Source organism: Chaetomium tenue (assembly GCF_020726465.1).
Source record: "Chaetomium tenue strain MPI-SDFR-AT-0079 chromosome Unknown F5144scaffold_2, whole genome shotgun sequence".
NCBI lineage: Eukaryota > Fungi > Ascomycota > Sordariomycetes > Sordariales > Chaetomiaceae > Chaetomium > Chaetomium tenue.
Genome location: NW_027117330.1, coordinates 102,585 through 129,959, shown reverse-complemented (window position 1 = coordinate 129,959; position 27,375 = coordinate 102,585). Strand labels below are relative to the sequence as shown.

The window sequence follows — 27,375 nt, the reverse complement described above, 5'->3', positions numbered from 1 at the left end:
CCATCCTGAGATTTGCGATTGAGTTGAAGATTGTTGGACACCACGCGTAATATGAGTTAGTTGCTCGGGGTTGTCAAGATTTCTTTATATGCTTCTAGATTACGATGTAGGCCTCGAAAAACGAAACTGACAGCCAAGTCGCCCCTGAGGTAGATCTCAGGGTTTGTCGACTCGGAGATGAAGAGCCATTCGTTGTGGTATTCGCTCTCGCAAGTGCCGAACTTGGAGAAGAGCCTGTCATCGACACACGGATGGAACTCGGAATGTCGTTTCCTATCCCCGAGATGCCCTCCTCACTAAACGCCATCCCGTCGAGAACGTCGTTTGCCCCTAGGACTGACGATTCTCCCTCCTCTGCCCAGCTGCACAACTCAGAAACGATTGCGGGTGATCAGCCGATATATCAATAGCCGATATACCTTGTATAGGCTACAATAGCACCTCACCACCCTCTCCATTTCACCCATCCTCCCCTCCAAATACCACAACACCGTCACCCACAAACCTGTGAAGTACCAACACCACCATCGACGTAACACCACCATCAACCATGGCCAAAACCACACCAAAAGGCACCATCGCCATCGAAGAAGCCGTGCTCAACCCCGCCGGCCTCTCCTGGATCGCCGAGTCCGCGGCCCTCTTCAACCCCGGTCAAGCCACCACCACCTCCACCACGACTGACGCGCCCAAACCCAGCCAAAAGCTCAACCAACTCCTCCTCGACATCCACAACGAGCGCCTCACCCAAATGGACGCCCACGGCGTCGAGTACATGCTCCTCAGCCTGACCTCCCCGGGCGCCCAGGGCGAAGCCGATCCCGCCAAGGCACGCACGCTCGCCGCCGAGGCCAACGACTGGCTGGCGGCGCAGGTCGCCCAGAACCCGGCGCGGTTTGGGGCGTTCGCGGCGGTGTCGATGCACAGCGCGGAGGATGCCGTTGCTGAGGCGACAAGGGCGGTTAAGGAGCTGGGGATGTTTGGGGTGATGGTGAATGATTATCAGGTTGTGAATGAGGGTGGGGATGGGGAGGGGAAACGGTACTATGATGAGGCGGCGTATAGGCCGTTTTGGAAGGCGGTTGAGGAGCTGGGCGTGCCTGTGTATTTCCATCCGCGGTATCCGCCGGCGAAGGACCTGCTGCCGGGGACGAAGTACGGGGAGAGGAAGCACATTCTGGGTGCGGCGGTGCAGTTTCACTTGGATTTGAGCATGCATTTGTATGCGCTGTGCTCGAGTGGGGTATTTGATGAGTTTCCCAAACTGCAGGTCGTGGTTGGGCACCTTGGGGAGGGGTGAGTTCAAGATCGAGTCCCAAGGATAAAGGGGCTGATTACTGACGGTGTGATAGGATCCCGTTCAACCTCGTGAGGGCAGATCACTGGTTCAATAAGCCCGTGAAGAAGGCCACGAGACCGTCCAAGGAGGACTACAGCTACTATTTTACTCACAATATCTCCCTCACCACATCAGGCAACTTCAACACGGCCGCCCTCAAGTTCTGTATTGATCAGATTGGTGTCGAGAGGTGCCTTTACTCGATAGGTATGAGAGCGCCCTCCCGTGGTTCGAAGCCCAACCTGACCACCGTTAGATTATCCGTACGACACCATTGCTGAGGCTCAGGGGTGGTGGCATGGTGTCGACCTACCAGAGGACAAAAAGAAACTGGTTGCACGGGAGAATGCCATCAGACTCTTCAAGCTTCCGTTGGAACCTTAGGGGTGTGGCTTGTACTTAGCCTGAGCTATCGTCGTCGCCTTGTTTGTCGGCGCATGAGGCCGCGCCGGGGACCCTACAAGTTTGCCAGGAGCATGCAATGCCGCCTACACCACTTGATACGTACGCGGCCGTAGTTCGTGTTGGGTAAGACCACATGGTATAGTAGCGCCCGAGAAGGCATGTATTGTTTGTGTTCATGAAACGGAAAAAAAGCTGTGACCCCCAAAACGCCGCATATACCCGGTGCTGCCATTAATCATACAGTCATACCCCATGAATATTAACGTGCTTGTATCGGCTCCGCCCTCCGTCCGTATCGAGATGCTCCAGGCTCGTGGAGTTGAGCTGGCGCTCGTCAGTTGTGTCAAATCTGGCAGCGTAATGATTTTCGTCGCCGCGGACAAGTACGCGCAAAACGGGAATCGAGGCTGCAATGATTGTGATGGAGCCTTCTGCGGCGCCCCAGATGGTAACGGCTACACTGTCGGCTGTTTTGTGGTCAGAAAGGGTGTTGCAGAAGGGCAGGAAATGCATGCATACTTGGATCTCCTGTGAGGTTGGGCAACATGATCAGCTTGACGAAGGACGCGGCGCCAGCACTGTGATCCGTGTCAGTGAGTCCATCATCAGTGGTCGGCAGAGAAAAGACTCGTACACGACACCCATGCTCATGGCAAGAGCAATACCCAATCTTTCCTTATTGCTTAGTGACTGGCGCATGCCAAATAGTATACCCCAGGGCAACAGCGCGAGGATGACATCCGCAGCGCCGGACCAGCCTAGTCACACTCATCAGCTACGTGGGTCTCCTCATCGTATTACCGGGCAGGCAAAACTCACCAGCCGACCACTGAAACAAGGTCACGATCTTGTTCGGGTCGATGCACCAACCGTCGAGGCTGCTGTCCCATACTTTGGCAAACGGTTGACACTTGATCCACATAAACAACATGGCGGTCCCCATGATGGCGTTCATGGTAATCATGATGAACCAGATAACGGCCTTCATCCAGCCCTCACTCAGTCTGAGCAGCGTCAAGGCAAAGGAGGTTTTGCTCCAGGCGGCGGCAAGGACCGAGAAAAAGCCAGCAAAGACGGCGACGAAGGGCATCTTGGGAAGGTTTTCGGGCCGCATATCGTACAGGTTCTTTCCGTAGTCAAGACTGACGCAAACCGAAGTGGTGGCAGCCGAGACAACCAGTGACACCTAGGGTCTGGTAAGCTTCAACGATGACCGGGCAGCTATCAACACCTCGATTGGGGTGATCCTACCCATGATGCAATCAGAAAATGGTCGTCCCACCATAAGGACCGGCCACGGAGGAACTTGCAGTAGAGTCGTAAAGCCAGGAAAAAGGTGGCGAGTGAGGTGAGCAACCAAAAAACGGTGTTAAGCTGCGGGCCCAGATCTTCGTGGATCAACCCGTCGTCCGCTGGCTGGTCGAATGAGGATTGCCTCGCTACCAGCCGGCGTGTCCCCATGTCGCAATGTCCGAAAGCGGCCGAGACGGGACTCGCGGGAGAGACACATAAGAGCCACGCCGTGGCCTATAGCATCAAAGGCGGGATTGACCGGGAACCTCGGATCAACCGCCCGTCCATAGCAGTTTGGGAAAGAAATAAAAGACGGTCAAACAACCGTGGGTCTCTGGGGGTACCGCTGGCTTCAAAAACAAAACGCTCGTCGTGGAGATGAGTTTGGCCGGGTCGCTCGGGGTCGGAGGAGACATGACCGAGAGCGAGAAAACCACTTCCCCCATGGCGGCGGGGTTTCCTGTTCCATTCGAGGTCCAGCCCTGTGCTAGCGAAATCCTCTGTCGACATGGAGAATAGCGGCCGTTAGCGAACGAGCTCCTAACCCGAAGCTGGTGCCATCGCCGAGAAATCCCGTTACGCACAGACACCCCGAGACAGTTGCTGGAGACGAAGGACTTGGCAAGGCTTAACCCCCTGCCTCTCTCACAGAACTTTTGCGTTTGACGGTGGGCCGTCTCAGGTTCCCTCTCCTGGAGGGTGTGATAACTAGCCACCAGTTTGCCCCTAGATCATATGGAAACCTAAAAATTGTGTTGATAAAAGAATCGTGGTGTGGGTCAATCGAATCGATTGTAGTGTTGTCGAGAACTCATCAACATCGACGCCGTTGTTGTTTGCTGACGGACTCTAACTATCCCCTGCAGGTGCCCATGTGGCCTTCAAGGGTTTCGTCGGGGTTTCGTGTGTCAGTGTGTCTGGGTCTTTTTCCGTCGCAGAATCGTTACAGCGCACAGGTCTTTCGGAGGAGCGAGTCATGTACGCACTAGTTAGGGGAGCCAACGTCATCAAATTAATTCCGATGGTCAAGCCCTCGCGGATATCAGCTGCCAAAACAAATTTGTCGTGTCGTTAGGTTCGTTTTGTGCGTCCGGTTGGCAAGACCGTCAGCGCTAGCAGCTTTTGGTCAGACAATCGCGATCAAGAGCCGCCAACAAGGTCACAGCACCCAAAACAAGGGGGTACGCTACCCGAGTACGAAGTATGAGTCTCCAAAGATCAGCGCTGAACAAAACGTTGGGCAGACGACTCGCCTGCTCCGGGTGACTGTTCCTTTGCCACACTACAACTAGCGAGGACCGATGCACTGTCCTGCCAACACAATAACTCAAAGCCGGGAAAGGAAAAAAAAAAAAAGGAAAAAAAGAAGAAAAGAAAAGAAAAAAAGAAAAAGAAAAAGTGAAAGCAAAAACGGAAGACAAGAAGTAGAAAAGGGGAAAGGGAAAATAGAAGAGCGGGGAGGAGGATAAAAGAAAAAGAAGAAGAAAAAAAGAAAAAGATATCACATATACCATGGCTGACATTGTCTCTGCAGAACTAAGGCGTCGAAGCACGAAAGCATAACGAGCACAGCACCCGCACGGTGGCTGTGGTATTGGAGCTGCTACCCACGAATACTAGGTAAACAATAGTTTTAGACCATACAAGGCCACCGGGACCCCGAACGCCATGCACACCATCCCCCAAGCAAGCAACTCACACCCCTCCATATCCATATCCAGCCGTACGGTCCACACGTTTCCCCCCTCCGGCACCTGCGCGGCAAACCCGCCGCCCGACTCCACGGCGGGGTGGGCTAGAAAGTCCACTGTTAGAGAGAGCCCCCAAAAGGATGTACCGGGTGACAATGCCCTACCTTCCACCGGGAGGGCGAGGGTGGCGGCCGCGGCGGGGGCAGGCACCTCGAATGCCTGGTTAATTTTGGCCCTGATGTTTCCGCGACGGGGTTGGGCGACGGGTGGTGGCTGTGGCGGCCGAGGTGCGGCTGGTTGGACTGGGGGGACTGGCACTGCCGGCGCTGCCGGCGCTGCTGGGGGGTGGTGGCCGGCTCTTTTCGTATGAGTGTAGATAATGCTGTTGTTGGAATCGAGGTCAGCAGTGTGAAACGCCTGGCACGATGGGGAATGCTCGAAACTTACTAAGGCATTTTGATTGTTTATATCGAGGATGATTTTGAAGTTGTGACTTTTGATGGGAACAAAAGAGCAGATCTCAGGGCCACGGAAACCTCAGATGTTATAAAATGGATTAATATCTCCGGTGTTGGATGATGTGGGTAGCCACCCACGGGACATACCTGCCTAACGAGCTACCTATGTAAGGGCCCAGCACGGATGGACAGCGAGCAAGGACCGTCGTCAGTAGTTGCTGCCTGTGTTTAAGGGTTTCTAAGTCACTTACCCTAATGCGGTGTGCGTCTGGCGTGACATGACGCATCTTACCCAAATCACTACGTCAGCGTAACACGCCACCCACAAGCGTGATAAGAGAGCGTTGCTCTTTCCAACTTCCCTTTTTCTGCACTCTCAGCTCCTTCTCCATTTCCCGCTATCAATACCAGCAGCCACGACTCCGTGGCAGATCGAACGTATCACGGGACAAGAGACTAAGAAGTTAAGAACCATGAGGTTTAAGCGCCTTCCATGTGCTCCAGGGTTCATGTTTCGGAACGGCGAAGGCAGCAGGCACCAGATACAGCACGCATCGCATGACTGCGACGGCCTCCCTTCCTACCAGAGCCTTGAAGACCCCGCCCCAACTACAACCACAGCTCTGCCGGGAAAAGGCGGCACAAAGACTCCGAAGGGTAGCAACAATTTAGTGCGACAAGAGCACTCTAGCATCTACAATGAATACTTCCGTTACGAAGACGACGAAGGATGGGAACTCCTGGCCCTAAAGATGGTGCCTGACCCCACAGCACGGCTTTACAAAAAGGCACCATGGGCAGCCGTCCTGGAAGTTAAGACTACAGACATTCCTCGTTTGATGCGCGATGGGTTCTTTTGGTCAGCCGAGAACGTCGTACCCGAGGAAGGGTTCATGTCTCCCGAGACAAAACCGGGATGGATCGAATTTGGTTTCGTGCACAGACGCACGTGGGTTCTCGTCGATAAGTCCAACCCAACCCCGACATGGGTGGGACGTCTTGATGTATCCACGCCGTCCTATGAAATCCTCCCGAGCTTCCAGGTACAGAGTCTGACAAGCGAGAATGTATATGAGGCAATTGCCTGCAATGCGCGGGGGGATATCATTTACGACTATAACTATCGGTTGCCCAAAAGGAACTTCAACTGCATATATGACAATAAACCCCTCCAGGGTTGGTGGCCGTGGCCAAAGAAGAAGGAGGCCTTTGCAAAGTCTGCCAGCCCAGGTTTAGGCTGTGAGGGTGAGCCATCTGCACACATTTCTATCAGTTGTCATCGTCAACCTTACTAACCGTCGGAAGAGCTCTCCGGGCGTGGTAAACGTTGTGAACCTGAAGAACCGAACAAGCTTTGATCTCGGCATCCACAGTCTGATAGTTGCGTCATTCAATACCATGAGGGCTCTCAGACATAAACCGGGGCTGTATCCAGGCGCTTATAGCGATAAGATACATGTACTACATGTAGTTACTGGTCTTTCGCGGGGGCTCGTCTCGGTCATGCTGCACTAGGACTTGGTGGAAATAAGGCAATCCTTGGGTGGCAGCGACCGGGTGATGGATCAGGTAATGTCACACGTTTAAGGATGTCTTGATCGCAGATTTAACATCGACATGACGGTGAAATAACAGGAAAGCTGGTTGTTGTCAACGTTAACATAATGACAATCCCCCAATCCATTGTTCAAGGACTGAGAATAACCGTGACCATCTTGACGCCTTCGGGCTTGAAGACGTATTAGAATGTCATTGCTCACGCGTGTTGAACAGTCGCCGCAGTTGCCGCCTAACAAAACCCAGAAACCCAGGCCCTACCCGCAGACTATACCCTGGCGCCTACAAAAGATGCTCGTCAAACCAGTTAACGGCCTGCAGGAAGGCCTGCTCCTTGGCAAACTTCTGCACCTTGACGGACGTGTCACAGCGAACGGCGAACCCGTGCTCAACCTGCGAGAAGAGGTTGATCTGGTATGGCTGGCCAGCCTCTTTGAGGATCACCTCGGACCGGTGGCGCTTCTCGGCGGGGAAGATGCTGTCGGTCTCGGCGGCCGAAATGGCCAGCGGGCCCGAGATGGCTGCGAGCTCCTCCTCGTCGACAAAGGACGGGTGGGCGACGTAACCGGCGGCGATACCATCCTTGTAGTGCCGAATGACGTACTAGTCCATGTTGTTAGTCTTTTTTCTCTTGGCGTCCCGGCCGCAAGCTGCTTAGCAACGCACCTTGGCCCCAAAGCAGTAGCCCACGCCGCCAATCTTCTGGATCCCGTATTCCTCCTTTAGTGCCTTGATCCCATCAAGCACAATGGGGTCAATAGCCTCAGTTGTGTGTGGGTTCTTGCCGTCGGAGCCCTTGGCGATCCAGTCAAAGAGGTTGAAGCCGGCGGGGCGGTTCGTGAGGGAAAGCGCGTCACCGTTGTACACGTCGATCATGAGCGTCAGGTACCCGTTGGCGGCGAATTGGTCAGCAATAAGCTTGCTATTCTGCCAGATTCCAATCACGTCCGGGATAAGTAGAATGCCGACGCCCTGATGGACCTTGTCGGCTGGCGGAGTTGCGAGATAAGCGTCGTGCTTGCCAGCGACCTGAACGGCCTTGCCGACGGTGTCGCCTCTGGGAATCCAAGGTCAGTGGCATCCCGGGGCGGGGATTCAGTAAATGAAGGGAAAACATACTCATGCCTAACGCCAACGGTGCAGCATTTTCCAGGCGGGTTCGAAGCCATAGCGTAATGGTGCCTAGTATTGGATTGAGGTGACAGACAATTGGGGAGGGGAAGTTGGCGACTCCTGTGGGGAGATGTGGTGTCTTTCGGTCGGAACTTTATCTCGATTGGAATGATGGCGGGCCTTTGAGAAAAGGGAAAGAAAGTTCGCAATCGGATCACTGCTTCGGGGTTGTGCCATACCGGAGCTCCCGGCCGGCAACTGTGCCGCCCGGTGCTACCCCTCTAGGTACCCCGCCATCTGCTGCACGAAACCACGAAACATACCCCACCAGTTCCGTCATCAGGGGATCAACCTTGCCAACCCCCAGCCCCGACAGCACAAATTAACCACTCCACGGCTTCAATTTCCCTGTGACTACGGGCCTGTGGCACTAACTCAAACCTGAAATGTAACAACCCCAATTGAGGCATCTCGGATCCGAGCTTCCACTTCTTCTCCGAACCCACGCCCTTCCATGTACGACACATCTGGCACCTACCCGATAGTTATTGTTGGCGAAGCCTTATCCGATGGCTTTGAGGGCGCACCAGCCATTCGATGTGTTCCAGGTTGTGCTAGAACTTGCTTGTTGTGTGTCTCGGGGCTCCTCCTGCACGACCAAATCGGGGGATGGACATACTTGGGTAAAATCTCATTATTACCTATTTAGGCATTTATCCTGGACCTTATTTGTAAGCTCCGGTAGAAGCTCAGACAATTGCTGCAAAACACACTTGGCTGGAGAGCTTGGGCTGCTTGGCTTCCATGGATGAAAAAGGCGCCGCCGAAAGCCCAGACCATCCCTGCGACGCAAAAGTGGAGCGCCCTCCATCCCATCGGTGGCTCGGTATGCCAAGACGGAATGTTGAGACAACGATGCAGGGTTGAATGCAAACCACCGACGACAAAGTTGTCCTTTGTACATCGTAAACCTCACGCCGCGAATCTCCTCCAGTGGCCCGATTCGCCCTGCCAGGTGGAATAAGTCAATGCTCCGACCCTCGTGATGGTCACCTAACGACTTTTTCGCGACCAGTCGACCGAGAACACAGCGGAGCAGCATGGAGGTACCATCGTCTCCGGCGAAGGCCCACGAGCCATCCGACGTCTCCAAGGTCGAACCGGGGAAGGAACCTCACAAATCAAAAAATAGGAGGAGAAGTAGGAAAGGATCCCAGAATACCGCCGCACAACTCCCCTCCCCGATTTTAACACCAAGCGATCCACCGCCGACGCAAACCACTGAGACCAACGTCCCCCGGGAGCGAGCGGTGTCGAATCCGACTACCGGCGTACCGACACCGGACCCGTCCGGCGAGAGCCAGAGCGATGGCGACCAATTTCGATTACCTACTCCGCCTGCACATGCCGCACCGCTTCCGACACTTGGGACAGATCTTGACAATGTCACGAAAACCCGAAGCAGGTCTAACACCAAAACGAGCAACCCCGACGGGGTCAGGCGACTCTCGGCATCCAAGATGCAAGAACTGACCGCCGCACCGGAGTCTTTGCCCGTCGCCGCCATCCCAAAACGCATAATTGGTGACCCCCCGCTGACCGCTGGCATCGTTGAAGCAAGCCGCCGGCTATCAAAAGCAACGGAGGACCACTCGGCGCACGTCGCCCAGGCCGAGTTCCTACGATCCGAGCAACGGGAGAACGGGAGGTTAGCGCAAGGAAGGCCGATAATAAATGGACGCACACTTTCTACACCACCAATGGGCAGGCGGAAGACAACAAGCCAACCCCCAAGCCAGCCTCCGGCGCAGCAATCCTCGCGTCGCAATTCCTTCCAACCAGCCCCGCGACCGACTGCTCTAGAACTCGACAGCCGAAATACCCACGCGCCGCCCACGGATCGAACCGCCGTGCCGCCTAGGGACGGCAAAGTCGACCCTGCCCCTCCGTCCCCGATCCCGCCCACAATTCCCCTCCCGCCTATGTCCATACCGACGTTACTGCAGCTCGAATTAGCCGCCCAGCGACCAAGTCCCCTCTATATCCATCACTCGTACGCGAATGACATGCCATACGAATCCAGCGCCATCAAATTCGAACGCCTCAAGAACTTCTTGCTTCTTCCGTGGTATCTCGAGAGGGCTATGGCGTTTGGTGTTGCTGCTTGCTTCGACGCCTGGCTCTGGACCTTCACCGTGCTGCCCATGCGATTCTGCATCGCGGCGTCTGTATTGGTCCGTTGGTGGGCATACGTCATCGGGAAAGAGTTGCGGTGGATGGTGGATTTCGTTTGGTACGGACTGGGGCGCATGTGGCGGCGAGGGCGCCGGGGGCGCGCCTCGCCAAGCACGGCCGGCCAAGAAAACCGTGCGGAGGAATCGAGGAGCAGAAGCAGAGCGCGAGACGGTCTAGATGGCACAGCGCGCGCTTCAGGGGTTGCCGGCGGTAGAGCCGAGTCCGCTTCTCGGCGCCCAGGCAGCCGGCGCGTCTCCGGGCCCGCCATGGCTGGGCCGTCGAAGAAACCGAGCAGCAGACCGTCGGGGTTGTTCCGTCACCGTCGAACGAAGTCGAGTCCCTCAAACCTTACCTCGTACCACAAAGCCGACCTCCTCCAGGGCGCCATCCTCATCTGCAGCTCCATAGCTCTGATGAACCTTGATGCCAGCCGGATGTACCATTTCATCCGGGCCCAGTCGGCCATCAAGTTATACGCCATCTACAACCTCCTCGAGGTCGGCGATAGGCTCCTTTCCGCCCTCGGCCAGGACATCTTCGAGTGCCTCTTTAGTACCGAGACCCTCTCCCGAAACAGCTCCGGCCGCTCCAAGGTGATGCTCCCACTCGGCATGTTCCTGCTGGCGCTCCTGTACAACGTCCTGCACTCCGTCATTCTATTTTACCAAGTCATTGCGCTCAACGTGGCCGTCAACTCGTACTCCAATGCTCTCCTGACGTTACTGCTGTCGAACCAGTTCGTCGAGATCAAAAGCGCCGTGTTCAAACGCTTCGAGAAGGAGAATACGTTCCAACTTTCCTGCGCCGACATCGTCGAGCGTTTCCAGTTATGGGTCATGCTTATCATCATTGGCATGCGCAATGTTGTCGAGGTTGGCGGGTTGTCTGTGCCAGGCGCTGGGAGTGAGGATAGTGGGCCGAGCAGCATCCCCTTACACACATCATCAATCCTCCCAGCCAGCTTCACCATCCTGCCGTCGTGGCTGTGGTCGGGCGAGGTACTCTCCCCATTCATCGTGGTTATCGGGAGCGAGATGGTGGTCGACTGGATCAAGCATGCCTACATCAACAAGTTCAACAACATCAAACCGTCCTTTTACGCGCGGATCCTCGACATCCTGTGCAAGGACTACTACACCAACGTAAGCAGCCTTTCATATCCGCTTACCCGTAAAATACTGACAGTTTAACCAGGCCTTCGTCACTCCGTCCCTAACCCGCCGTCTGGGCCTCCCCCTCATCCCCCTATCGACCCTCTTCATCCGCGCCTCAGTGCAAATCTACAACATGTTCCTCGCCACCCACCTCCCCACCCCGCTCCCACCCACCACACAAACCTCCCTATCAGTCGACAACGCGACCCCCTCCCCGGCCATGCAGGCGGCGCTCAGCCGCATCGACCACCTCATCCGCAACGCGCTCGGCCGCTCCGTCTTCGGCTACCCCTACGCCGCCGACCAGCCCGACGGCAACGGCACGGGCGACATGCCCGGGAGCGGAAACCCCGCGGCGCCAGTGAGCAACATACTCCTCCGGTGGCTGCCGCCTATTAGCAGCGACGACGCCATCGCGGCGCTGACCATGGTGGTGGTGTTTCTGCTGATCTTCCTCGTCCTGCTGGTCGTCAAGCTGCTGCTGGGGATGGTGTTGCTGCGGTACGCGCGCGACCGCTACGCGCGCATGAAGGGCAAGGAGCACGCCGTGGCGGCGGGCGTGGCGGAGCGCGAGTCGTTTGATGCGCGCGGGCGGAGGGTGGGCGGGTATGGGCAGGTGGAGGTCGGGGAGGATCGGCGGCGGTGGATCTTTGGGGAGGATGTGGAGGGGTTGAGGAAGACGAGGGAGAGGGAGAGGAAGGCGGAGGGGAATGTCGAGCGGGATAAGGAGAAAGATTTTGGGAGGGTTATGAGGTATGAAATGGTGGCGAAGCGCATTTGGTAGACGGTTTTCGGTCTTGGGTTTTTTTTTTCCCATCGTTTGCGGTGTATTTATCTGCGTTGAGGAGCATTGCGCGGCGTTATTAGCATACATACAGAACATGCATCTTCGTACCTAAACGAGGTGATAATTGAACATCAGAAACATCACCGTCTTCATTCCGGAACCATCAAATTTCCTAACTATGACCCCTCCTCCTGATCCCTCACCAACTGGCTCTGCAGCCCCTTCTTACCCACGTGCATCGCCCGCTCAATCTCCCGCTCCTCATCCCGCAACCGCGCCCGCTCGTACTGCACCTTCTTCTCCTGCCGCCGCTTCTCCTCAGCGACGGCCCGCTCCCGCTCCTCTAGCGCCCTCTCCCGCCGCCGCCTTTCTTCACGCACCTTCTTCGCCGCCTCATCCTCCTGCTCCATGGCCTCCCCCCCCTCCGGCGGCGGCCCCAGACCCTGGATGTACGCCTCGACAAACGGATCGCGCACCTTGGGATCCAGCGAGATGTACCGCACATCGGCTAGCACCTGCCGCGGGAGCTCGGTGGGTAGTGTTTGGTTGTTGAGCGCCGACAGCGGCACCGCCTCGAGCAGCTTCTTCAAATCCGACCGCAGCGTCGCCTGCGGCAGCTTCAGCCGGTTGATGTGCTCGCGGTACCACTTCTCGCGGTCCTTGTCCGGCAGCTTGGGGTCGCGCATGGGGTCCTCGCGCTTGTACTTGCGCCGGAACTCGGGCCAGTACAGCTTGGGCGTGGCCTTGGCCTGTAAGAAGGCGAGGTAGGGGATGCGCGGGTCCTTTTTCTCCTCCTTGGCGCGCCGCTCTTTGAGCTCCTGGATCTTGGCCCGCGACCACTCCTCCCACACCTCCCTGCGCGCCTTGGTCGTGGGCAGTACGCTGTACCGCGCGTCGTCAAACACCTTGCCCTCCTCGATCAGCTTCTCCCACGGGCTGTACGGGTTGATGTGGAAGTCGTTGAGCAGGTCCTTGAACAGCTCGCGCGCGTCCTCGTCGGACAGCGGCAGGCCCTCGTCGCCCTCCTCCCAGCCCTCGCCGCCCTCGCCCATCTCAGCGTCGTTGTATTCGCCGTCGTCGTCGGCTCCGTAGTCGGCGCCCATGGCGGCCAGCTGCGCGGCGATGTCCGCTTCGGTAAACTCGGCGGGTCCTTCGTCGGCGGCGGGCTCGTCGGTGCGTTGCCGCTTGCGGGGGTTGCCGTCTTGGTCGAGCTCGTCTTCGGCGCCCTCGTCGTCTGTCACCTCGACTTCTTCGTACTCGGAGCTGTCGTAGTCGTGCGCGACCTCTTCTTCTGGAGATACGTCCGCCGCGGGTTTCTTGGACTCCTTGGCATCTTTGGAGCCTCGCCCTTGTTCTTGTGGTTGCTCGGCCGGCTTCCCCTCGGCCTTTTCTCGAATGCGCGCCTGGTCCAACTCGAGGATCGCGGGCATGAGCTTCTCGGGGATGCGCCAGTAGCTCGCGTTCTTGTCGGGATTGAAGGCGAACCGGCGGCCGTATTTCGTGTAGACGAGGATCCAGGGCTCGCAGCCGGGAATGGCGACCTTAGACCGAGGCTTGTCAGACGGCTGCGGGCGTGGCCTGGGCTGGAACCCTCCCCTGCCTCCCGGGCCGAATCCCCCCCGCTGGCCATGTTGTTGTTGGGGTTGTTGTTGTTGTGTGTACTGGGCCATAAAGGCATTGGCAACGTTCGGGTCGGAGAGGTTGACCTGCGGGACGGTCTGGTGCTGGACGTAGCTGCTCATGGCCGGGTTCATTGAGGGAGCGACCGGCGCAGCAACACCCGGCCGCTTGTATGTCGACTCCTTCGTTTCGGCATTGTAGTAGTATGTGTGTCCGGTCGGTGCTTTGTGTTCGGTCCAACCGGGGGGTAGCGGCTGCAGTGCGGCGGAAGAAGGTTGGTAGGTGGACTTGACCATGACGGGCGGAAACGTGATGGCATTGAGGGTGCGTTGATGATTCGGGTTCTTGGACGGCGACACGGACCTGGAGTCGCGGGTCTGGAGAAATTTAAGTGGGCCCATCAAGCGCGCTAGGCTTGGCGGTATCCTTCCTCGCTTTGCATTCGTAGAACCGATTCAACAACACGAGTTCAACAACAACCTAAACAATCGTCATCGAGAATTGTACTCGGTAGACTTGGGGTTGGCTGCAATATCTGATTCCATAATTGCGTCAATTTTTAACTTCATTCGGTCAAAATTGTCGACGTTGTTGGCGGACTCCATGAGGCGGTGGAGATGGAAGAGACGGTGCAGCTGCGCACATCAAGCATGGGGGCCCGGGTCACAAAAGGATGAACTGGAATTTCGGTGGAAGATAACTTTAGAATGACTTATACAGATGACAGATAGGACGCAGGTTGAAGGTCTATATAGGTATCCATGATGGCTCTGTTTCCTTTGCCGACACAGTGTGCGATACCAGATGCGCACCATCAAATCTCGACAAACTGGAACACATTGAACCGCAGAAAGACAACAGGCAAAATCCCGTCAAAAGCCACGAAGGTATTGTTTAGCTAGTCCGACTCATGTGAAACTGCTGTAACCCATCAGTACTTGATATCGGAAAACATCCGACGGGAAACTTCACGCCAGGGAAACTTACAGAACTATTCCAGTTCATCCCTCGTGTGCTGGTATCGGAGTGTCTGCTGTTGGACGTGTGCGTGTTAGTGAACGAATGCCACGATCGAAACTCCATCCATCAAAACAATAGTTTGTTGCTTTTCAGACGATGTCGGCTCAAATGACATGGACTGTTCGGTCTTTTCCTCATAATATGAATCGGAATAGGGAACGATTGTGATGCATCAGACGCAACGGGAAACTGATAAACTTCTCGGGTTTGCAAGAAACTAAGACTCACAGGTTGACAACAGCTACTACCGGTGTCTCACAAAATACCCTATCAAGTCCAGCCAACCTTCAGGCGAACTGTTGAGTGGGGGGAGCGACGACACAAGGGTCGATTAGTGTAGGTAGGTGTCATCGTGGATGCGCCATGCAGCACAGGAGGTGTGAAGAGGAGAAGGGAAAAACAACAATGTAAGGAGGTCATATCATTCTATATACTTTTATTCCACCATCCTCATTCTTCAAGTTCGATCTTCTTGCTACGACCACCAGTGCCCCCATCCTTCCAGTCGTTGGCCCAACTCATCGTGAGCAATGATGATTCACTTCCCTTGGCATCAACGCCCGCCAGATTCACCCGCGGCCTGCATCACACCCACGTAGAGAAACTCCTCAAAGTTATTGGCACATGCCGTGCTATCTTCCAACACTTCAGGTTCAAGGTTAGTGGGTCATGGGCTGTCTCATATCGTGTTCACAATGATTCATCGCAGCGTTGTTACAACCACCCCACAGGACCATATGGGCACAACCACTCTCCTCTTTGGGCACAACGGGCATGCTGCAACCCTCCGGGCCCCTTCAAATAAGGCGATTCATTTCGTTATCTCTTAGCTCCTATCACGGCACAATGTGGGCATATAAAACACGAAGCAGCTCGTTAGGGGCATCCTGTCCAACACCGCGGGGCGACTACATGTATTCAGGAGACATGTTTTGAGCAGACTATATCCCGGTGCGCACATAAGGAAGCCGGTGAACCATTTCCGTCAGAAACCGCAGTCTATGGGGCATGGGTCTGTAACACACATGCGCTCAATTCCACACCTGTCAGTCCTTGTAGCCCACCCAGGTTTCCTTCTTTATAGTGCTTGGACTTTGTCTGAGTCGACTTGGAACTTGACGTTCGCCGTAGTGCTGTGCTCATGCTTAGGTATGGAGTGTGGCCGGCAGCCTCCCTGGAGGTTCCGCCTGTGTTTCTTAGTGTCACGGTTATGGCCGCATGCAGGGTCCCGATGGGGGCGCACGGGAAGCGTCCCCAGCCAATCATTAAGAATGGGTCCCAGACCAATCAGGAGAGGAACGGGGGGAACGGCTACCGTTCCCAAGGTTCCTATAAGGGAACGAGAGGAACGACCACCGTTCCTCGCGTTCCCCAAGGAAGAGGTACGGAGATACCTAGGATCTAGATAGTATATAGTCACTCGTCCTGGAGAGCTCTGGGAGTTCTCCAGTTAGCAATCACAACTACAGTCCGCTACAAGCTCGCAAGCCTACTGTTGAAACAAGTCTATTGTTGTGCACCCTTTGGCTGCACCGAACCGAAGCATCCTTTGCAAGATTACCTTCACTGAACCCTAACAGGATAGGATCCTGGAGTAGGTTCGTCACACTTAGGCAGCCCGTGTAATCAGTCCTGCATGAAAAAACGTTTTCCAGAGTTGGAATAACAAAGATACCGGAGGGACTCGTGAGAATACCTGGAACATGATCTAAAAATAGATCATACCTGAGGGTGTCCGACCAGCCGAACCCATATAGGAGCTGCCACTCCAACAATTACGACTCCTATGCCGATTAACTACAGCATCACTTACAAGAAAAGGACAAAGGGACTAAACACACGGCAAGAAAACTAACATTGGAAGAATATTGATAGCTCACCCCATGTCTATGGGTGCCTAGGATCAATATCCGGAGGCGAGACCCGAGAAAATCGGCGGATTATAAGTTGCCTGCGAAGCACATTGGGAGCTGGGGAGCATCCTCCGGATCAGTCTTGGTAACTACTAGGTGATGGGAGCTCGCCACCATTGTGTAGGTACTTTAGTCTTGGAGGAAACTTGGCGACACACCGGAAGAACAGTGATTTAATATTTACACCCCGATAACCTCAATACAGTACCGCATGTTTCCTGTATGCTCTCGTTAGGTAGCTACACTGTACGTAGGGAACTATGGTGGGTCACTCAGATTTGTATCAGCGACTGGATTGATTAGAGTAACCTCCCTCCCATCATGTAGCGCTGGTCCTGCTCTTAATGGCAAAACTAATCCAAAGTCGCGCCAACGGTGGGTAGGTAGTCTCGTAGCTAGCGTCACTAACGGTTTCCTTACTAACTTAACGAAGTCAAAATGCGAAAGATCCACAACGACTGCACAAGTGATTGTTTGAACAGTGAGCATAGCTCAAGTAATGTCATAATTCGTGACAGAAGAATTTCTGAGAATCCTCCACCTCGTCGTTGAAGGCGTAACGACAGATATACATCATCCGCATCATATAACCCATCGACCCGGGAGCCATCTCTCATATTATCACGCTCATTTGCAGAACGGAGAACCGTTGATGTACTCGCAACTGTTGCCGCAGATGGATACGAGCCGCTGTTGCCCATTGTTGCACTGGTAGATGGCGGGCCGCCCACCGCTTGATCCGCAGCTGTATACTCCTATTCCGTGTTAATTAGGGTGCATATTTCCCCATTATCTCAAGAGGGTACTTGCCGTGGGTGCAGCCGATGGCGGTTGTCTGGGCAGCGCCAAAGGCGGCCAGGGATAGCATGATGGCGAGGGTAGGGAGTTGCATCTTGGCTGAGGTGGCCTGGGGTTGGAAAGGATGTTGTTTTGTAGAATGTTTGTGAATGAACTGTGCTGTTGGTCGAGTTGAGGATGATAGAATGACGGGATCATACTACGTATTTATGTTCGCAGACTCACAGACAACTTGGGGGCCAAAGTCGAGAGCTTCAGTTCGCTGCTGATCGCAGGACAGGGGGTTGCAGAAAGGTCCCTTATGATTGGGGAGAAAACGGAAAAATGGATTCAAGAGCATAGCCGATATTACCTTCCCAGGATACCCGCATACACGGTACGAAGGAGAAGCGGAGGAGAGCACCCCTGTGAAGGAAGGAGACGGGCTTGTGCGGCAATTCGAGTAGTAACTCTATACGATTAACCTACGTTAGATCCCCGTTCTCATACGTACGTCTACGCTCTAGTTATCCTCAGTCTAAGTTGCTGATCTTCCACTCTCCCTTCACAACTCAACTTCCGTGAACAACTGAACCGATAGACTCCGACTCATTCGTGAAGGCAGTTGCTGCTGACATACATGATGCTCACCGCTTCATTCCAGTCCCCTGCGAGGATCTTGCAGAAGCGGAGTATCACAGCATGTTGACCAGGCTCCAACATCCAGGTATGTCTAGCGTTGTACTTTTAACTGTCTCTTTTTGGGAGTTGGGGGCTAAAAGACTTGGCGCTGTGAGGATGCAGAACACGGCGCAAACATCAAAGATGTTAGTTGGTCCGAAAAGCGAGGATCGAGTGTTGAGGTATTGGAAAGGAGTTGCATCGATCAAAAACCCGCCGACACTGACAATACCGAGGTACCTACGTAAGTAAGGGACATCATCGTGCCCTTGACTACCTTCATACGAACGAGCCTACCTCCCTTCCTTTGTATGGTACCCAGGCCTCTCACATCGGCTCAAGCCCAGATTTAAAGCCCACTTACCTACATGTATTGACGCATGACCGCATGACAACATTTTCCGCATTATTACAACAGCGACGCTGACAACGGCCCCTCACTCCCCATTCGTCCTGGATGCAGAGAACCCCCCCACATATCAAGCTGAGCCGCAATATTAATTTATATAATCTCACCCACTTCTGCCAAAAGCGGAGGCTCACCCAAATCACCCCGCTCACTTCTATCACGAGTTGTCGCGCGCGAAGGTCACCGCGGGCAGCCGGTCATTCCCAATCAACATAGCACAGTTCCCTCCCCAGCCTGACGCCCCTGCGTCCGGACCCGGGCCTCTGTTACTGAACCATCTGCCACTCATCCCGTTAATTGTGCATGAACCCAGCCCAGCCAAAAGCATATCACCCATGACCGGGCCGCCCCAAACCTGGGACGTGTAGAACTTGTTGGTAGGGCCCAAACCGAAGAGGTCCAGTCCAACGTATTTCTACTGAGTGTATCCTCTTCATTTGGTCCTTGAACCTACTTAGGCATGGAGTGGGCTCACTACGGGCTGCTTTTGTGTCACATGTAACTTGTTGCACACAATACCGAGCTTGACGTATGCTTGCGGGCGCACTCAATAACTTTCTTGACATCGTGGATCAACGATTGCCGGGCTTCCTGTCCCTCGAGTTCTCCAAGTCACCAAAAGCGCGTGCTTCGAATTCTTGGAATGGACGAGGGAAGATATCAAAAAAGAAAAGTCTCAAATTTAGGGAGCGCTACTTAACGTTGTGCGAATTGTGGCCTTGAGCAGCAATGGCGCTGCTTACCTAGGATCCATGAGTGGGATGATGCCTAGAACGAAGGGAACTTGAATGGGCACCTAGGTACGTTAGCTTGCGTTCAATTTTGATGACTTGACTCCTGTTTAGATCGCCGGTGTTGAGGGCAAACGATGGGGCTCAACGGGATTGCATTTAGAATACATACCCAAAAGCACTAGAAAGGGAGAGGGTGAAGAAACAATAGATGACCTTATACTGAGCCGTATATGCAGAATGACAGTCGTATTGCCTACGAAGTGTATCATTTTACACAACGCAGGATGGGGATAATTTCGGAGTAGTCTGGTTGGGACGTTGCAAGCCATATTAGAGTTAGTTCAGTATTAGTATGTCATTGACCGTAATGCTTCAAGGGCAATAGGATTACCAGTTAGGCATCTTGGATGGTTGGCTTGGGTCGTGGAGTGGTATGTAAGTCAGTTAGAGCGGCTGAAGCCGATGAAGGGCCAAGGCCCTTCACCGCAAACTTAAGGTACATTCAACTATTAAGACATGGTACGGCGAGGTAATCACCGGTATTTCAGCACCTTCAAGCTTGAAGAGCTATGCCGAGTCCAAGTCACACCCCACCAATTGCATTATCGTCCGATTACCGGCTTCTTCCTACGGCACAGAACTTTCACATGGCAATGATGGCATGGACTTTGTGTAACAGTCAAGCGCAGCTGAAAAGGATGGATGCAACCCACGATCCAATGACAATCTGTCTGCAAGGCGGCGGAGTAACCCAAATCCAACCTTGAGGGGCTGGGATGCGGCTCACATGGCGATCCGTCCCGATGATGGCACGACATTCCGCGCCGTCAGATTGCCGAACCGACCTTAACTGTCTTCTCCCCTGATTTTAAGGACTTTGAGTGAATAAGCCTCGATTCCACCACGTGGAGGTGTTTCAGCCGCCGTACACGGCTTGACCTTTACCTCTCTCGGTGGTTTGTTGAAAGCTGAGGACAAGGTCTCAAGGGTGGCCTTTGCAGTTCAGGATTTGCCGTGAGGCATCAACTTCAGATTCGGAGGAGGAATTGTGTTTTCTTTTGTTTGTTACATGGCATGTATCGCCGCACTAAGTCCCTCAACTCCCGGGCAGCCGTTACGCTTAAACAAAAGCCTCTTTCCGCCGTCACAACACCCGTTCGCCAGCCAGTTGTGTCCCCGGACTCATAATGCAAACAAAAATTCGAGGTATCATCCATATCGCTCTTAAAATCTCGCAAAAAGGCACGCAATCTCCAAAAAGGTCACACCTGTACGCCCGTGCCCGCTCCAGTCTTCAAACAAGCCGCCCTGCCGCCGATTATGAACACCGCACCCGCTGCTTTTCGTCTAGCCGGTTCCCACACCAAAGCGAAACCCGAGGGAATGATTCGTTGTCCTGGGTAGCTTTCCGCCTGATCGAGTCGCATTTATACCCACCCGTGGTCTTCTTATCCTTGCAGAAAGTGACGCAGCAGTCGGTTTTCTCGGTGACCCATACGTAGCTCGTGATACTGATGTTCAAATCGTAATATCCGGGTTCCAGGTAAACTTCGGTTGCATCGCCGGTGAAGTCGTTTCCGGAAAAGCCCTGGAAGGCAAACATCTCGAAGATGCTGGGGTCCGTTTGGTTATTGAGGAATGTGGGTGATGCGGTGGGCGCGCTCGAGGTTGTAGAAACCGACGTCGGTTCTGTGGATGATGCGCTGGTCGGGCTGTGTTTGCGTTAGCAAGGTGCACAAGTTCAGCGCCAGCTTCGTTTTCCAAGTCATTGCTCACCTGCTACCGGACTCCGTGGCAGACTCCGTGGCTGACCCCGTTTCTGCTGGCGCGGCGCCCGAATCCGACTGCCTTGATGCCATCGCGCCGGCGATGCCTGCGCCAGCCGCCACCGCTATGATAACGACCGCGAGGGCCACAGCGATGATAATAAAGACGCGCTTGCGCAAGCCGCAGATGCGCTTTTCCCTCTCAGGCTCACTTCCAACGTATGTTTGTTGGTCGTCGGCGCCGGAAAACGAATTCCACGGCACATCGCTGTTTGGGCTCAACGCGCTGACTGAATGATAATCGCCTCCCACAATCGACGCTGGCCCCCATGGTTGCTGGTATTGTTGCATGGGGCTCACCGCTGGAGTCATTGGTTTCTCGTAGAGAAGTTTTGGTGCTGTGTCGTATTGTGCCGGATACTTGTCTGTCTCCATATAGTACCGCTGTTGCGCCGCTTCTGGTGATGAATCTGGCACTACTTCTGGTAGATGGTCCGCGTGGGGATTGGGCGTGAGGGGTGGCCGGTTTTCCACCACCTCTGGAAGGTTTTCGTCTGGTGCTTGTGGACGCCCCATCTTGACTGGATCTGCTGGCGAGGATCCCTCTCGAATCGAGTTCGTCTTCCTTCACACTTTACACTTTGTCGTCCAGGAGCTCACTCACTGACTGAGGAGTCAGATGTGGCGTTCGTTGATGATGGCGCTTGCGCACAATTTCTTGGCTCGTGCCGGGCCTGGGGGACGTTCAGGGTTTTGAACGCCACTGATGATTCTGTTGATCTCTGGAGGATCTGGAAGGTCCAAGGACGCCAATTTCCCCACAGACAAGCTTCAGCAACCTTGTGGATTTGGGTCGGTAGGGCCCCCTTGGCGTAAGACGGGGGAATTTTTGGCATTGCTTTCGCCCAGCGATCAACCGGCTGTGCTACCCCATTTAGCAACATTTCCGGGAAATGTGCATACGGGGTTGCAATTCCCTCTGCTTCGCTTGCGCAGGAGAAGGACATGGGCACATGGGTGCACGCTCATTTGCTGCCCCGTGGACCCGCCAGCTCGGCGAGCGCGCACCAATTCATGGAACCCCCCAGGCACCGCGTCGTCCCCCGTCATTTCCCACGATGCGGCCGAAACAGTTGAGCCGATTCAAGCATGCGTTGCGAGTTGGATCCAGGGGATTTGTCCGCGACGATGCCAAACCCTGTTTCCTGGCCACCGCTGGCGTCGTTCGAGAAGTGTGTAGGGCTGAACTTGGCGTGGCTTTATTCCATTGCGGCGAACCATCGCGATGAATCGCTGCCAGGGACGATCGGCCTCCAATTGGCTGCCGTTAACGACACCACCCGCAGCACACGAACCAAAGACAGAATTTTGAGCCAGGCATCAACGCACGCTGCTGGCGCCGATCGGGAGCGCCGGTGACACACGGCTCTGACCGGCTCTCATAGCGATCGACGGCCCGCCGAGCCCGCGTTTTCCCATGCTGCCATCATCAGTCCATGACCACTCAACTCACTTGTTGTACTGTGTAGGCATTTCTGGCGACCGGAATCCAGACAGGACCGACGACGGCATCCGCGGCGCATCATCGCCGAAGCCGCATCGATGCGATCGTGTGTCTCGGAGCGCCGTGAGCAGCTCGGACCCAATTTAGTTCTCGGGCATCGGAATTTCCATTGTGCTTTTTGGGCGGGGAAGCGACCTGGCGACTTGCCATGGCGTCTCCGCTGCTGCATGGCCTCTGGGCTTTCGCCCTTGGCACCACAACTTGACCAAAAAACAACGCGATTCTAGTACTTTGTAACAAGCGTTGTTTCCAGATGCTTGCCTCCTTGGAAACTTAGCTATTGGTCTGGAAGGGACGAGATTCCGGACCTTCTCACCGTCAACTCGACCGTTGGGACTAAGATACGAATAGATATAACGGACAAACCGGTCCATTGCGTGCGCTGAAACCCCGCAATGTGAATTCGACGGTCCAATCGCAGTCGGTGCATCGTATTGCGCACGAAGCACGAATACTTGGAGAGTACGAATAATACTATGGCGAGCACGCGAGCCACGTTTTTGGGGGCGATCGATTAACGGGTACCGGTTGAAACAATACATCTTGATGGAGGCAGAGACCAAAGAGAAAACTGCACCTGAGCTTCGTTAGTTAGTTTAGTGACACATATCCCAATTTGACATTGCGAGGCGGCGCCTCCAAATCCCAAGCTGCCCCTGAACAGGAAGAAAAGAGCGAGAAGGCGGCCGGCATCGGCATTCTTGCTGTGTGTTCTGCCGCTCACCCGGTTTTTTCCACTGCCAAGGATCAAAATCAGTTCGAAATCTTATCAGATCATCTGTTGACTACCGAGTGAGGTGCTTCGTACAGCGCGCCAGCCCCCTTCCCCCACCCTGTTTTTCCTCGGCACCAAATGGGATTCGGCACGGCTGAACAAAAGGAGGCGAACGCAAGCTGTACTCATGCGATCCTTACCAGAGAAGTCAATCGGGGTATTCCTCTATCGAATACATATCCTCTTGCTTGCAATTGCTTCACAGATGCAATCTGTCTTACCATATGGTTTTATGGGTCCCAAAATACCTATCTAAAGCAATCGACCACCTGTATTGGTCCGTGATTTTCTTCCCTGCCTGGTACCTCCCTCACCGAGTACTAACTCGCCCGATCGGCGACGGCAGTCCATACACCGACCGCATCGCACCATCGGAACAGGGATCACCATTGTCAGGCGATCTGATAATGCAGATTTTTTCCCTCATTCCTAGGCGCCCGGAACCCCGCGAGCAATTGTTGGCGTCCGTTCCTCGGAGCAGCAAGGGGAGAAGATTCGGCTATATCCAGATAAAGTTGGATGATTGGTTGATTGGAGCCAGTCTGGTGGTGATGGAACCCACTTCATCTTATCTGATCCGAAGATAACCCCGAATGCCGCCTCAGGCCCACAGAGATGCTGGAAGAATTCGCCGGGGCCTGCAGCAAGCCTGCAGCAACGCATCATCACCCAGCACCACCCCACCACAAATACGCCGTGCCGTTGCAGAACCTTCTGCAGAGCTCGCCCGGCGAATGGCTCGACACTGGCACGCCGGCTCACTACTTTTCTTGCGTGAAGCACGACCCAAAAATTTCTCATCTTCCCCCCACTCCGCCGCCGTTAAATCATGTCACCGATTGCTCCAAAAAGAAAGAACTCCGCAATGATGCAGAAAATGCTCCCCTCAGTTCCCTGTCCCTCGTTCGATGGGAGAGGGTGGGAGAGCACACAAGTCAATGGAACCCGGCCCCCGCTCCTCGTGGTTCCCGGCCCTGCTCCAGCCAGGTACCGTGTTGTACATGCAGTACGAGGGAGGTACATGCCACCACCAGATTAGCCTCACCCCCGGCGGCCCCACGGCAGGAGAACCGAGCTCCGCTGGAGTATTTGCGTGGCCTGGGCTTGTTATATCATGATGGCACCCGCCGCCGCTCTCCGTTGTCCTCGCTTCTCTCCCGCTTGCGTCTCAATCTAACTTTCCCGTGCAATCGGCAGCTCATCCGTCTTACACTGAGTGACGTAACCCTTCATCTCATCTCCTCCCGCTTCCACCTCCACTGAGCTACGTCAACCTGGCTGCCGAGGGACCGTGCATCGTCCGATCTGAACACCAAAACCACGTTCTCTTTCGTGCCACCCAAACCTACTACCAAATACATCAGACGAGGTTCATTCACCACAGCTTGTCATTCCGGACCTTTTCCCGGTGGAAAATCACGCAGACAGCCCCTCAAAGCGTTACCCAATCCGACCTCATCATGTCGCCTCATAGCATCGACGACATGGAACACCCAGCCGTCACAAACGGCTCCCATGATACAGACGCTGTCCCTCAATTGGTCAACAGCACTGCGAATGGATATTCGGCCCAAGATGTTCCCAACAGCCGATATCTTGAACCCACAGATGCCAACTCGGAGCTTGACTTAGTCTGTGTTGGTTTCGGGCCCGCCAGTGTGGCTATCGCAGTCGCCCTCCATGATTCCATGGAAGCCGGCAAGATGGCACAAGCACCTAAGGTGCTGTTCCTCGAGAAGCAACCCCAGTTTGCGTGGCACGCCGGCATGCTGCTGCCAGGGGCCAAGATGCAGATTTCTTTCGTCAAGGACCTCGCTTCGCTCCGGGACCCGCGATCCAACTTCACATTTCTCAACTACCTCCACAAGAATAACCGGTTAGTCGACTTTATCAACCTGAGCACCTTCCTCCCCGCCCGTGCCGAATATGAGGACTATCTCCGGTGGTGTGCCCGACATTTCGACCACGTTGTCCGTTACCAGACCGAGGTTGTCTCCATCTCTCCTGTGCAGGAGGAAGGGCCACACAGGATGTTCACAGTGACTTCTCGAAACGTCAAGACCGGCGCGATCACCACTTCTCGTGCCCGGAACGTTGTCGTAGCTGTCGGCGGCCAGGCATCCATTCCCAAGCTGTTCCCCGCACACCACCCTCGAGTTATCCACTCGTCGCAGTACGCGCAGCTGGTTCCCAAGATCCTCGGCGACAAGACGGCGCCTTACCGTGTGGCCGTCGTTGGCGCCGGGCAGAGCGCCGCCGAGATTTACAGCAACGTCCAAGGCCTGTACCCCAACAGCAAGACGCGCTTGGTCATGCGGAGCGAGTTCCTCAAGCCGAGCGACGATTCGCCATTGTAAGTGTGGCAACGCTTCCAAAGAACGAGGAAAATAGATTAACTCTCGCCAGCGTCAATTCCATCTTCAACCCCGAATTCATCGATACCGTTTACCCTAAGTCCTCTGCCTACCGCGCCCATCTCCTCGATGATGCGCGGGCTACAAACTACGGCGTTGTGAGGTTGGAACTGATTGAGCATTTGTTTGAGGTTATGTACCACCAAAAGCGCACACTCGGCCCCGACGAGAAGAAATGGCCGCACCGCATCCTGGCTGGGCGGGATATCGTGGCCGTGGAGGACAAGGGCGACGCGCTCCGCCTCAAAGTAGCCACGCTTCCCGTCCCTGGCGCCCAAGATGGGCCTCTCCTGGGCGAGGAAGAGTTGGATGTCGACCTCGTTATTTGTGCCACGGGCTATAACCGCACGGCCCATGTCGACATGCTGAAAGACGCCTGGCATCTCCTGCCAGCGGCCAAGGATGCCGAGAATGGAGTTTTGAGAAAGGACCGCTGGCTGGTGGAAACTCGCAAGGCCGAGAATACATCTACCAGAGTCATGGAAGTTGGCCGTGATTATGGAGTCCGCTTCTCGCCTGGAACTGTTGCGCCAGGCTCTGGTGTTTGGCTGCAAGGCTGTTGTGAGGCAACGCACGGCGTAAGTCGGCATTTTTATCCCTGAAGTGAATTACGGAGCTAACCAAACAACAGTTGAGTGATACCCTTCTTTCTGTTTTGTCTACACGGTCTGGAGAGATGGTCCAGTCCATCTTTGGTGCATCAGCATGACTTACGGGGGCGGCTGAACCGCTGTGCGCATTTTTGGGTTGATTTGCTTTTTGTAAGAGGAGTTAAGGCCTGCACATGAAAAGCATTTTCTCGTTGTTTTTTTTTTTTTTTTTTTTTTGGATATTCCGCGCCGTAGCCATCACACGCGAGCGAGCCCTAGCCCCCGAGGAGGAACTGCCACGGCTTGGAACGTGGGCTTGGGAAGAACCTGAACCTCAGGCCGGAAAATGGTAGATGGCGGTTTTCGGGCAGCCTCCTCGCATGGTAACCCGGCGGCCGCGGAGTCTCGCCTGAAACGCCACCTGTCAGCAGCATGTGGGGGTTAAAGTCGTATCTCCTCAGTTCCACGCGGCAAACTGCTGCACAAGGCTGAATATGGACCAGGCCGACCATCGGATGGGATGTGACCCTACCTGATGGCAGGGGCTAAACGATCCCTTTGACGGCCTCGGCCGACTCGCTGCTGGAACACCGAGGCCGAGGATGACTGAAGATGGGGGTTCACCACTCCATGACACCACAACAACACCCCCCATGACTAACAAAAGCCGGATCCGATGAGGGGTTCAGCGCCAAGCGGAACAGGTGTGCGGTGGGAACATGCGGCAGGATCCGGTCCCTCTTCCGCTGGCCTCTCGTCAGGTGGACGCCGAAATCTAGTGGTCGGGAGCACTATCTGGAGCCGCGTGGATCACGAGGACATGCCGAACCACCTGGACAGGCAAGGCAGGCTCGAGGCAGGTTGTGACGGCCAAGGGACCCCAGTACAGATACCCGCACGCGAATCCCTTCCATGTTGTCCATGTTGACCCAGCTCGCCTCGTTAAATGCCGCGCCTTCCCAACCTGCGGCGGCATGGCAGTCACGCTGTACTACACCCGCAGTACACCGAGGAAACAGAAGGTGGGGGCCTGCCGCTGGTCCATCTTGGAAACCCGGTAACCAGCCTCAACAGAACCAT

At 54.9% G+C, this 27,375-nt stretch overlaps 10 protein-coding genes across 10 annotated transcripts; 4 read left to right on the top strand and 6 right to left on the bottom strand.

Annotated features, from left to right (window-relative positions):
- The first annotated feature begins 277 nt into the window (after positions 1–277).
- Positions 278–1,858, top strand: F5144DRAFT_87084 (uncharacterized protein). Its single transcript, XM_066793502.1, has 3 exons — positions 278–1,296; positions 1,353–1,546; positions 1,596–1,858. The coding sequence occupies exons 1-3, from the start codon at positions 551–553 to the stop codon at positions 1,721–1,723; spliced, it is 1,068 nt and encodes a 355-aa protein (XP_066645698.1). The 5' UTR covers positions 278–550; the 3' UTR covers positions 1,724–1,858.
- A 1-nt stretch (position 1,859) lies between these two features.
- Positions 1,860–3,677, bottom strand: F5144DRAFT_87054 (putative integral membrane protein). Its single transcript, XM_066793501.1, has 5 exons — positions 2,996–3,677; positions 2,564–2,930; positions 2,379–2,502; positions 2,264–2,322; positions 1,860–2,211 (listed from the first exon to the last, which is right to left on the bottom strand). The coding sequence occupies exons 1-5, from the start codon at positions 3,203–3,205 to the stop codon at positions 1,988–1,990; spliced, it is 984 nt and encodes a 327-aa protein (XP_066645697.1). The 5' UTR covers positions 3,206–3,677; the 3' UTR covers positions 1,860–1,987.
- Positions 3,678–4,573: 896 nt separating this feature from the next.
- Positions 4,574–5,466, bottom strand: F5144DRAFT_609199 (uncharacterized protein; the record flags this gene model as incomplete). The annotated part of the gene is made up of 6 exons (XM_066791620.1): positions 5,438–5,466; positions 5,334–5,408; positions 5,176–5,221; positions 4,893–5,110; positions 4,737–4,832; positions 4,574–4,653 (listed from the first exon to the last, which is right to left on the bottom strand). Exons 3-6 carry the CDS (start codon positions 5,181–5,183, stop codon positions 4,574–4,576), a joined length of 402 nt encoding a protein of 133 aa, XP_066645696.1. The 5' UTR covers positions 5,184–5,221; positions 5,334–5,408; positions 5,438–5,466.
- Positions 5,467–5,704: 238 nt separating this feature from the next.
- On the top strand, positions 5,705–6,253 carry F5144DRAFT_477215 (uncharacterized protein; the record flags this gene model as incomplete). Its single annotated transcript, XM_066785040.1, has 1 exon — positions 5,705–6,253. A coding segment is annotated over one exon (549 nt), but the record flags the coding sequence as incomplete, so codon positions are not given.
- Positions 6,254–6,753: 500 nt separating this feature from the next.
- On the bottom strand, positions 6,754–7,991 carry F5144DRAFT_87028 (dienelactone hydrolase). Its single transcript, XM_066793500.1, has 3 exons — positions 7,863–7,991; positions 7,410–7,800; positions 6,754–7,346 (listed from the first exon to the last, which is right to left on the bottom strand). Exons 1-3 carry the CDS (start codon positions 7,910–7,912, stop codon positions 7,026–7,028), a joined length of 762 nt encoding a protein of 253 aa, XP_066645694.1. The 5' UTR covers positions 7,913–7,991; the 3' UTR covers positions 6,754–7,025.
- A 736-nt stretch (positions 7,992–8,727) lies between these two features.
- On the top strand, positions 8,728–12,119 carry F5144DRAFT_87019 (eukaryotic membrane protein family-domain-containing protein). Its single transcript, XM_066793499.1, has 2 exons — positions 8,728–11,233; positions 11,286–12,119. The coding sequence occupies exons 1-2, from the start codon at positions 8,957–8,959 to the stop codon at positions 12,027–12,029; spliced, it is 3,021 nt and encodes a 1,006-aa protein (XP_066645693.1). The 5' UTR covers positions 8,728–8,956; the 3' UTR covers positions 12,030–12,119.
- On the bottom strand, positions 11,842–14,088 carry F5144DRAFT_559484 (uncharacterized protein). The gene has a single exon (XM_066788142.1). It carries the CDS (start codon positions 14,051–14,053, stop codon positions 12,209–12,211), a length of 1,845 nt encoding a protein of 614 aa, XP_066645692.1. The 5' UTR covers positions 14,054–14,088; the 3' UTR covers positions 11,842–12,208.
- A 3,124-nt stretch (positions 14,089–17,212) lies between these two features.
- Positions 17,213–17,477, bottom strand: F5144DRAFT_598848 (uncharacterized protein; the record flags this gene model as incomplete). The annotated part of the gene is made up of 2 exons (XM_066790975.1): positions 17,213–17,330; positions 17,392–17,477. The coding sequence occupies 2 exons, from the start codon at positions 17,475–17,477 to the stop codon at positions 17,213–17,215; spliced, it is 204 nt and encodes a 67-aa protein (XP_066645691.1).
- Positions 17,478–20,504: 3,027 nt separating this feature from the next.
- On the bottom strand, positions 20,505–21,324 carry F5144DRAFT_483788 (uncharacterized protein; the record flags this gene model as incomplete). Its single annotated transcript, XM_066785403.1, has 2 exons — positions 20,505–20,898; positions 20,963–21,324. The coding sequence occupies 2 exons, from the start codon at positions 21,322–21,324 to the stop codon at positions 20,505–20,507; spliced, it is 756 nt and encodes a 251-aa protein (XP_066645690.1).
- A 3,427-nt stretch (positions 21,325–24,751) lies between these two features.
- F5144DRAFT_544365 (L-lysine 6-monooxygenase (NADPH-requiring)-domain-containing protein) lies at positions 24,752–26,414 on the top strand (the record flags this gene model as incomplete). The annotated part of the gene is made up of 3 exons (XM_066787295.1): positions 24,752–25,644; positions 25,683–26,283; positions 26,337–26,414. 3 exons carry the CDS (start codon positions 24,752–24,754, stop codon positions 26,412–26,414), a joined length of 1,572 nt encoding a protein of 523 aa, XP_066645689.1.
- Positions 26,415–27,375: the final 961 nt, after the last annotated feature.

What these genes read in the sequence shown, in the direction of transcription:
- F5144DRAFT_87084 (XM_066793502.1), top strand. Translation starts at nt 551, where the DNA reads ATGGCCAAAACCACACCAAAAGGCACCATCGCCATCGAAGAAGCCGTG. An exon ending in GTTGGGCACCTTGGGGAGGG is followed by an intron (nt 1,297 to 1,352) that starts GTGAGTTCAAGA and finishes ACGGTGTGATAG; the next exon opens with GATCCCGTTCAACCTCGTGA. An exon ending in GAGGTGCCTTTACTCGATAG is followed by an intron (nt 1,547 to 1,595) that starts GTATGAGAGCGC and finishes GACCACCGTTAG; the next exon opens with ATTATCCGTACGACACCATT.
- F5144DRAFT_87019 (XM_066793499.1), top strand. Translation starts at nt 8,957, where the DNA reads ATGGAGGTACCATCGTCTCCGGCGAAGGCCCACGAGCCATCCGACGTC. An exon ending in GCAAGGACTACTACACCAAC is followed by an intron (nt 11,234 to 11,285) that starts GTAAGCAGCCTT and finishes CAGTTTAACCAG; the next exon opens with GCCTTCGTCACTCCGTCCCT.
- F5144DRAFT_87028 (XM_066793500.1), bottom strand. Translation starts at nt 7,912, where the DNA reads ATGGCTTCGAACCCGCCTGGAAAATGCTGCACCGTTGGCGTTAGGCAT. An exon ending in ACCGTTGGCGTTAGGCATGA is followed by an intron (nt 7,801 to 7,862) that starts GTATGTTTTCCC and finishes TTGGATTCCCAG; the next exon opens with AGGCGACACCGTCGGCAAGG. An exon ending in GCTACTGCTTTGGGGCCAAG is followed by an intron (nt 7,347 to 7,409) that starts GTGCGTTGCTAA and finishes AACATGGACTAG; the next exon opens with TACGTCATTCGGCACTACAA.
- F5144DRAFT_87054 (XM_066793501.1), bottom strand. Translation starts at nt 3,205, where the DNA reads ATGGGGACACGCCGGCTGGTAGCGAGGCAATCCTCATTCGACCAGCCA. An exon ending in CTTGTTTCAGTGGTCGGCTG is followed by an intron (nt 2,503 to 2,563) that starts GTGAGTTTTGCC and finishes GAGTGTGACTAG; the next exon opens with GCTGGTCCGGCGCTGCGGAT. An exon ending in GCCATGAGCATGGGTGTCGT is followed by an intron (nt 2,323 to 2,378) that starts GTACGAGTCTTT and finishes CACGGATCACAG; the next exon opens with TGCTGGCGCCGCGTCCTTCG.
- F5144DRAFT_559484 (XM_066788142.1), bottom strand. Translation starts at nt 14,053, where the DNA reads ATGGGCCCACTTAAATTTCTCCAGACCCGCGACTCCAGGTCCGTGTCG.